Raw genomic sequence first — 9,365 nt, forward strand, 5'->3', positions numbered from 1 at the left:
TTGCGGTTGGGGGGGGGGGGGGTGGGGGGGGTAGGCAGTCCTGCTGGGCAGCTGGGAAACTGCAGCGGGCTCTGGGCTGTGGGGGTGGTCTCTGGTTGCCGGGTGCCTGGCGGGGTGACTTGGGGCAGGGGACGAAGTGGGCCAGTGAGGAGAGGGAGGTAGGCAGGGCCGGAGCAGGGTCGGGTTGGTGAGTTTGCACACGGGGCGCACAGCAGGGAGGCGGGTGGCCTGGGCAGCCTCTGCAGGACTGGCAAGGCCCAGATGCCAGAGGAGCTCCTGGTTCAGAAAACAGCCAGGCTGACCCCGTCCTCTGCCCGCAGGGTGTTCTTCCTGAACGTGCCGTTCGACTCCATCATTGAGCGGCTGACCCTGAGAAGAACGGATCCCGTCACTGGAGAGAGGTTTGTACTGGGGCGCAGGAGGCTGGTCCGCTGAGGGCTGCCGGGGCCAGGCCCAACTCGAGACAGGCTGCGCCCACTGAGCTCTGACCGGCAGTCCCTGCTGGCCATCTCTGCCGGAAGGGTACGCAGGAAATCAGTGTCCAAGGCCGTCCAGCAACTGGCTCGAAGCACACTCGCTCCTCCAGCTCAGCCCTGGCATAGGGCCTGGCCGCACGGGGTGGGCGTCACCTGGACGTCGCCAGGTCTGTGCCAGAGCCAGAGGTACAGGCACCAGTGGGAGCAGCTCGCCTCGGGCCTCGCCGTGGCTGCAGGAGTAAATTCCATTTCCTGGATGGGAAAGCCAACTTTTTCTAAGGCCTACGCCTGACCTGGCCTGGCCTGCGTCTGCGTCACGGCGCACCCACGCTGGGGTCTCTTCCAACAGTGACCGAGGCACTTCCGGTGTCTCCTCGCATGCTTGTTTCAGCATCCCACTCCCACTCCCCACGTGGCCGTAACCCGCAGACATAGAGCCCGCCTCTCTCTTGCTTGCCGGGGCACCCACAGCAGCAGGTGCAATGCCAGGCCCATGTTCAGAAATAAGGCCGGGCAGGACGAGGGAGGGGACGGAGGGAGGGAGGAGAGGGGCGAGGCGAGGAAGGTGACGCTGACTGTGTTACCCCATCCTGCCCTCCCACCCTGATCTCTGTCCCTGCCCCGGATCGAGTCTTGGATCTCTCTGCAGTTCCAGGGCCTGGCTGAAGGCGCGTCCACAGCTGATATACAGGACATGGTGGTGACAGTGACAGGGCACACCAGCGTGGTCAGGAGCAGATCTGAGGCCCTCGGGGCCAGACCGGGGTCACCCATTTGGCCTCCTCTGCCGTAGGTACCATCTCATGTACAAGCCCCCTCCGACTGTGGAGATCCAGGCCCGTCTCCTGCAGCACCCGAAGGACAGTGAAGAGCAGGTCAGGCTCAGGATGGACCTGTTCTACAGGAACTCCGCCGAGCTGGAGCAGTTCTACGAGCGGTCCGTCACCCTCAACGGGGACCAGGACCCGTACACCGTCTTCGAATACATCGAGAGTGGGATCATTAATCCCCTGCCCAAGAAGATCCTCTGATGGGCTCAGAGCAAAGAGCACCCCCAGGAGCACCCCTAAGGGAACCCCTACCCCCAGCTGCTGGGAGCCTCCAGCCAAGCCACTAAAGAGCCGTCCTGACGCTGTGATGCCTGGAGCCGGCCTCACTTTGGGGTCGGGAGCTCTTGGCAGGCGAAACCCCGAGAGGTGGCGGGGTGGGGAGCTGCAGGCCCCTCTGGGGCGGACCAGGACACCAGCACCCTGTGTGGCCTTGGGGAAACCGCTTACCCTCAGGGCCTCCCTCATCTCCATGGAAACCGGGGTGATGGCAGCCACTGCCACCGGGGCTGCCGCGGGACTGCGAGCGCTGTGCACGTGGCGCTCTGAGCAAGCCCTGCCACGCAGCAGGTGTTCCCGACGTGGCTGGGAACATGTCCTGCCTGTAGCAGCACCCACCGGACTGGGGGGGTGTGCGCACCGCCCCACGGCAGCCCCAGCTGCAGGTGGCGCCCGAGCCGCAGCCAGAGACCGGGGAGGAGGAGGCTTTTAAATCTTACTACTTTTCACGAATTGAAATTCAGATCGCGTCACGTGGCTGGTGACTGCCACCTCAGACAGTGCAGACCAGGGAGTCACTCGGCCGGTCCTTCAGAACGGCTTCCTTCGGGTCCCATCGAGTGGGAAGAAATTGTCCCTCTGGGGTCTGCGACCACACAGGCCCAGGAGCTGAGGGACGATGGCATCTCAGGCTGGTGGTGCACGTGGCCCTGTCCACATTCCCACCCTCCTGCGTTTTCTTTTACCTGTGTCACAGTCCTCGGGCACTCCAGTGCCCCCAAACCATGCATGAGGACCCTGCAGAGGGGACCTGGATCCATGGTGAGACCTGAGCCTGGCACTCTGGGCACTCTGCTCTCTGCCTACAGCCCGAGCAGGCCAGGCCTTCTAGCCGCTGGGGCTCTGGGACACTCAGAGACCCTGTACCTGGCAACTGAAACTCCTAGCTCCCTCTAGCCTGGGGCAGCCCAGACCTGACCCTGGCACCGTGTCTGCCAGCAGCCATCATGCCCCAAGCTAAGCCTCCCAGGCCTGCCCTGGTCACAAGCTGAGCTCCCAGCTGCCCCCGCCGGGCCTCGGGGCTGTGCCTCTCCCCAGAGGTCCTGCCGTCGGCACCTCCTTCCTGGCTGGAGGGCCAGCAGTCCCGCCGTCGCTCTGCCCTGTTCAGCCCCTGGTACTACCTCCTACCAGCTCCTGGGCACAAGCCAGCAGGGCTCCCTAGCCAGACCCCAGGTACCCCCTCCAGGAGGAGGGTGTCCGCCCTGGCCCTCCTCAAGCAACACGCATTTGCCCATTAAGCCTCCATTCAGCACCGGGACAAGCCCAGCTACAGACCACACGTCCAGCTTGTAAGTGCTCCAAGCTGGGTGACGAGCCCTCCCTTAGACTGAAGGAGACAACAGCAGGAGAAAATGACCAGCACCGGCCTGGGTGTGCGGGGGTCACTGCCCCGGCCTGGGCTCCCGCCGTCTGACATTCCTGATGTCAGAGAACAGTCAACCAGCGACCAGTGCTCAATAAAACACCATCCGGATGTAAATCCTCAGCCAAAGACATCGAAGAACATTCATTTATTTAGTGAGCATGGTGTATTGTTTTGTTTTTTATCTTTATTTAATTTTTCTCCCAGCGGAAACGTGCACTCACCCGAGAGACAGAGGGGGAAAGCACCTCAGATGGGCATGGCCGTGCCGCGGGCCCTTCTCCCCCCTCTCCATCCTGCTGGGACTTTGGACATGCACAGGCACCCGATACGGGTTTTGTTGTTGTTGTTGTTTGTTTGTTTTTTTTTTTTGAGAGGGCGCATGCACTTGCCAGACACAGAGAGACATAGAGACAGAAAGCGAGAAATCACCCCCCAGGGGGGATGGTTACGCCGCAATCCCTTCTCCTCCATTCCCCTCCCGGGATCTTGAGCATGCACACACACGTGCCTGGTGTGAGTTTAAGCCACTGGGTCCAGGACTCGAACAGCGGTCGACTACATGGGAGTTCAGCGACATAGCCATTACACCAACTGCTGGTCCTGGAAGTGATTTTTCTTTTCCACTCTCTGTGTCTCTCTGTCTCTGTCTGGCGAGTGCACACGCCCTGTGGCAAAGACCTAGAAACAAAAACTCTCAGTGCCCAGCACCAGGGATGTGGCGAAGGGGGGGAAAGGATGAATTTGCTGCCCTTGTGAGGCTTACGTCTTACAGAGATGACAGGAGTGAGAGAGACAGAGAGCATCCTGGAAGAAACTCGGCCTTGGGTTTGGAATCTGTACTCACACTACACGTGCCACGGGGACAGCGTCCCGCCCCTCGGTGGCTGGCTGCCGCGTTCGCCTGCTGTCTGCCCAGTACTCACAAGTAGCAGAGGGCGGCACGGCCAGTCTCTGGGCCGCCCTGGGTGCTCGTGTCGGCCCCGCGCTGCGCTCCTCTTCACACCGCGGCTTCCCTGCATACCCGGCCTCCTCCCCTCAGCAAAGTCACCTTGATATTGAAAGTCTTGCAGATCTCCTCGGGGGCTTTTCCCTTGATCATGTTGGCCACGGTCTTGGGCGTAACATCAAGCACACCTTTAATATCGAAGTGGTTTGCAGCCGCGATAAGTTCGAAAGGTGTCCTTTGGTCAACTTTCAGGGATTCTTGGTCCCAAACAGGAAGATCATCTGTTCGCTTTCTTGTCCTGATCATCTTCAGGAGGAGGGTCATCCTTGTGGTGGGTGCATCACTGAATGATTTTTTTTTTTTTTGAGTGATTTTTGCTATAGGGCATTGCACTCACCAGAGAGCCAGAAAGCGAGAACAACCCCCCCCCGCCCCCGCCCAGGGGAGATGGCCACGCCACAATCCCTTCTCCTCCATTCTCTTCTTGGGATTTTGGGCACACACGCACATACACTCAGTGTGAGTTTTAAGCTTACTGGGTCCGGGAATCGAACCATGGTCAACTACGTGGAGTCTAACAACGTAACCAACCACTATACCATCTGCTGGGTCCTGAGTGACCTTTTTAGTATTGCTGCGTTCACATTCGATAGAAGAACTGAGTCATCATCTCCTTCATTGTCCATTCCCGACTCTTCCAACACGGTCTTTCCTTTCCTTTTCTTTTTCAGGAGAGACTTTTGCTACAGGGCACATACGCTGGAGAGACAGGGAGACAGAAAGGGAGAAGTCACCCCCCGATGGGGAGGGCCGCACTGCAGCACCTGGGTCTCCTCCGTTCTCCCAGGATCTTGGGCATGCACACACATGTGCCCACTGCGTTTCTAGCCACTGGGTCTGGGACTCGAACTTTAGCCATGTGGGAGTCCAGCAATGTGACCATCAATGTGACCATCACACCATCTGCTGTCCCTCAACATAGTCCTGATAGTCACAGACCGGCAATTTCCACACCAGCTTCCAACCTCTCCATCGGCACTCTGCCGCTTAGCAGACAGCATAGAGCTTGGTCTCCAGGGTCGGCTTGCGGAGGCGGATGGGAGCGGAGCGGAGCATCAGCAAGAAGAAGGCGGAGGACAAGACCGCTCCGTAAGGTGCTCTTCAGAAATGCGGAAAGAGGGCCAGTGGTGGTGTGGTGATTAAGACGCCGGCCTCCCACACGACTGACCACAGTTCGAGTCCCAGACCTGGCAGCTCACTTTCTTCCTCCCCCACCCCTTGCTCTCTCTGGTGACTATAGCAGATTTAAAAAATAATAATAAATACAATTCAATAAATCATTCTTCCAAAAACTGTGGAAAGAACACTTACGATCTGTATTAACACGTGTGAGTTTACGACGCATTGCGGCCCCAGCTACAACGTTACACAACGGACCTCTGGAACGCACCCTGAAACTGCACCCCTCTCGGCAGCTTCCGGTTCCACCCCTCTGCACCTCCCAGAGCTTGTCTCAGAAGCCTCCCGTAAGCGGAATCACACCGTATTCATCCGGTCACCTGGCGTGCTCCGCCTAGCACGGTGCCCGCAAGGCTGTCCTTGTTGTAGCATTTGGTGGGATTTCCTTCCTTGCCAAGGCTGCGTACTGTTCCATGGCATGGACAGACCAGAGCGTCTTTATCCACTCAGCCACGCAGGACACGGTTGTGCAAGCATCTGGGCGACTGTGAACAATGCTGCAGTGACCTCGAGAGTATGGACACGCGTCAAGATCCCGACTCGAGCCTTTGGATGGCCTGCTTTGGCGTTGCGCTGTGGACCGGAGCCAGCTTTCTGCTTCAGCACAGACAGGGGCGCAGCTCCCGCTTTCATCAACATTCTCGCTCTGCTTTAAGCCTCTCGCCTTCCAGGCTGTCAGGCCAGGGTGGAAGCCATGCGCGCTCGCCTTCATTGGTGTGCTCACCGGGGTAGGAGGGGCTGTGCCACCCTCCCCTGAGGTGGAAAGAGGGTGTTGGAGGGGTCTGTGGGCAGCAAGTACCGCCTGGGCCTCGCTGGGCCAGCCCCGTGGTGAGGCCTTCACGTGCACTGGCTCGCGCACGCACGAGAGCCTGGCAGCAGACATCCTGCCACCCCCACTGTACAGAGGGAGGTCTGCGGCTCGGAGAGGCCAGTGACTCTGAGGACACAGGCAACAGGTGGCGGTCAGGGCGTGTGACTGCACCGGGGCACCCTGCGACTCACTGAAGACTTTCAGCACGTCAGGGAGCTCTGGCTGGCAGGACTGGGGACGGCGTGCCCTGTTCCCCCACCACCACCACAGACGGAATAGGATCTGGGACAGTCGCCTTGGGGGCACGTGACAGTATCTACACAGCACAGCTGCTTTGCGCCGCCCAGTGCTGTGTCTCAACTGCCGCCCTGACCTGTCCCACGCAGCAAAAAGAGCCACGCTCAAGGTTGTTTGTTGCAACACTCTGCAGCTGAGAACCTAAGTTCCCTCGACGTGAGACAGGCGGGGCGGATGCCGTCAGAACCCAGTCTGCTCAGACTCAGGTGACCAGCTAGTGCCCTCACCGCCCCCACAGCTGGGCTAGCCACAGAACAGTTCTGGCCAAAGTCATTGTTTCTTTGTCCAAAGGACACAGGAGAGGGGTGACTGGGGATGGCTTCCCAAAGCTGGCTGGGAGCACTTCGGTTGTTTCCTTGGCGGGGCCTAAGCCTGTGCACGCCTGGGTCCACAGCGCCTCCTGGTGGCGCCCTGTGTTGATCGCCTGGGCTGATCAGGAAGTGCTGGGCCTCCCCTGGAGCCCCAGGCTGTGTGGGAGAGGTTGGGGTTGAGAGAAGCAACCAACAGATCCCCATCCCATCCACACAGGGAGAAATGGAGGCCCGGAGAGGGAAGGGCCTGAGGCCTCCTGCCCCCAGGGCCAAGGCTCTTTCCTAACCCAGACTTGTCCCTTCTGGGATACCCATTTTACAGCTGGGGACACTGATGGTCCAGGGCCAGACCCTCAAGCATGAGAAGGGTATGAGGGGAAGCCAAGGTCAGTACTACAGCTTCTCCATGGAGCAGAGTGGGAAAGTGGGGCTGCCTCTGCTCTCAGGTTTCCGCCTGCCTCGGGCCTTAAGCCAGCACCCACTCTGCCTGAAGTGACTGTTCTCCTGGGGCCATCACGGGGACGGGACCCCACAGGCCCCGCACTATGGTCTGGGCCAACTTGACACTGGTCTCCAAGCAGAGAGGGTCAAAGGGCCAGGGCCCAAGTCTCTCGGACCCAGCAAGCTGCTCACCTACCAGTCTGGCCTTCCTTCCCTGGGGCGAGGGCTGGACTCAGGGGTCACGGCCACTGCCTCCTTCCCCGCAGTCAGAGATGCCAGGCAGGGGCCAGTGTCTCCTGCCACGCTATCTCCTTCGTGAGCCTTTCGGGTTGATGCGGGGACAGAGCAGGATGAGGACGCTGGCGCCTGCCTGCAGATAATAACCACTGGGGCACTCGTTTGCTGTCCGCCCCACTGACCCCAGTGGGGGAAGAGAACCGTGTGTCCTGTCTCCAGGCCCGGGTAGGAGTGTCTGCTCGTCAAACCTGCAGCCTCTGACTCATGGGGAGGTCGGGCCTGGCCCAGAATCAGGGGCACCGGGGTCTCGCTGGCCATGGAAACTGTCCACTGCAAAGGGCAGGAAACTGGGAGCAGAAAGTCAGCACTGACTGTAATGAACACCTGAAAGCCAAGTGCCAGCGCTTTAGTATGTATTAAAGAACAATTACGAAGAAAGAACAACGTTTTCTGGAGAAATAACTCACAATTTATTCATTTGAAGTACACAGCCTAATGGGTTTTACATTCACTGAGTTGTGCCACATTCCTTTCACCTAATTTTAGAACATTTCATCGCCCCAAGAAAAAACCTCATACCCACCAGCAGTCCCCTGCAGAACCCCATGCCGGGCCTCCGGCAACCACTGCTCCACACCTGCCTCTATGGACATGTCTATTCTAGACATTTCCTGCCGAAGGAGTCATGCAGTGCACGGCCCTGGTGCCGGCTGTCTATCACCAAGCGTAACGATTTCGAGGATGGTCCGTGTCGTAGCGTGAGCAGTATCTCATTCCTCCTTACTGCAGAATAGCACTCCACGGGACGGACAGGCCATGTTCTGTGTATTCATTCCTCAGTGGAGGGCACGTGGGTCGTTTCCACTTTTTAGTGGTTATAAGCAATGCTATCAACGTTTGTGTGCAACTTCTTGTGTGGACGTATCTTCATTTCCCTTGGGTGTATACCAAGGACTGGGGTTTCTGGGCCATATGATACCTCTATGGTTAACCTTGTGAGGAACTGCCAGGCTGTGTTTCTACAGCGGCTGCACCATTTTATATTCCCCCCAGTTGGGTACGAAGCTTCCAGTTTCTCTAATCCTTCCTGACACTTGTTACTATCTGTCTTCATAATAACCCAAAGGGTGTCAAGGGGTATCTCACTGTGATCATTACTATTATTGTTCTTGAGATAGGGTCTTGCTATGTTGCCCAGGCTGGCCTTGAACTTGTGGTCTTCCTGCCCCAACCTACCGCATAGCTGGCATTATGGGAGCACATCAACACGGCAACCACTGCTCCACACCTGCCTCTATGGACATGTCTATTCTAGACATTTCCTGCCGAAGGAGTCATGCAGTGCACGGCCCTGGTGCCGGCTGTCTATCACCAAGCGTAACGATTTCGAGGATGGTCCGTGTCGTAGCGTGAGCAGTATCTCATTCCTCCTTACTGCAGAATAGCACTCCACGGGACGGACAGGCCATGTTCTGTGTATTCATTCCTCAGTGGAGGGCACGTGGGTCGTTTCCACTTTTTAGTGGTTATAAGCAATGCTATCAACGTTTGTGTGCAACTTCTTGTGTGGACGTATCTTCATTTCCCTTGGGTGTATACCAAGGACTGGGGTTTCTGGGCCATATGATACCTCTATGGTTAACCTTGTGAGGAACTGCCAGGCTGTGTTTCTACAGCGGCTGCACCATTTTATATTCCCCCCAGTTGGGTACGAAGCTTCCAGTTTCTCTAATCCTTCCTGACACTTGTTACTATCTGTCTTCATAATAACCCAAAGGGTGTCAAGGGGTATCTCACTGTGATCATTACTATTATTGTTCTTGAGATAGGGTGTTGCTATGTTGCCCAGGCTGGCCTTGAACTTGTGGTCTTCCTGCCCCAACCTACCGCATAGCTGGAATTATGGGAGCACATCACCATGCCAGACCCACCGTGGCTTTGATTTTCATTCCCTGATGCCTAATGATGTTAGTACCTTTTCATGTGCTTCTTGGCCACTGTATACCTTCTTCTTCTTCTTTTTTTTTTTTTTAAGAGGTTTTCGCTATAGGGCGCGTGTGCTCGCCAGACAGAGAGAGACAGAGAGACAGAAAGCAGGAAATAACCCCCCAGGGGGGGTGGGCAGGCAGGAATCC

General features: G+C 57.6%; 1 protein-coding gene across 6 annotated transcripts in view; it reads left to right on the forward strand.

Moving 5' to 3' along the window:
• Positions 1-1,583, forward strand: part of AK8 (adenylate kinase 8) — a 147,421-nt gene extending 145,838 nt beyond the window's left edge. For all 6 annotated transcript variants that reach the window (XM_006164314.1, XM_006164315.1, XM_006164316.1 and 3 more), the window contains 2 exons: positions 321-401; positions 1,270-1,583. In XM_006164314.1, coding sequence (XP_006164376.1) covers positions 321-401; positions 1,270-1,507 — 319 coding nt within the window. In that variant the 3' untranslated portion in view covers positions 1,508-1,583. The remainder of the gene's footprint in view (positions 1-320; positions 402-1,269) is intronic.
• The last annotated feature ends 7,782 nt before the right edge of the window (positions 1,584-9,365 follow it).

Source organism: Tupaia chinensis, unplaced genomic scaffold, assembly GCF_000334495.1.
Source record: "Tupaia chinensis unplaced genomic scaffold, TupChi_1.0 Scaffold143602_1, whole genome shotgun sequence".
Taxonomy (NCBI): domain Eukaryota; kingdom Metazoa; phylum Chordata; class Mammalia; order Scandentia; family Tupaiidae; genus Tupaia; species Tupaia belangeri.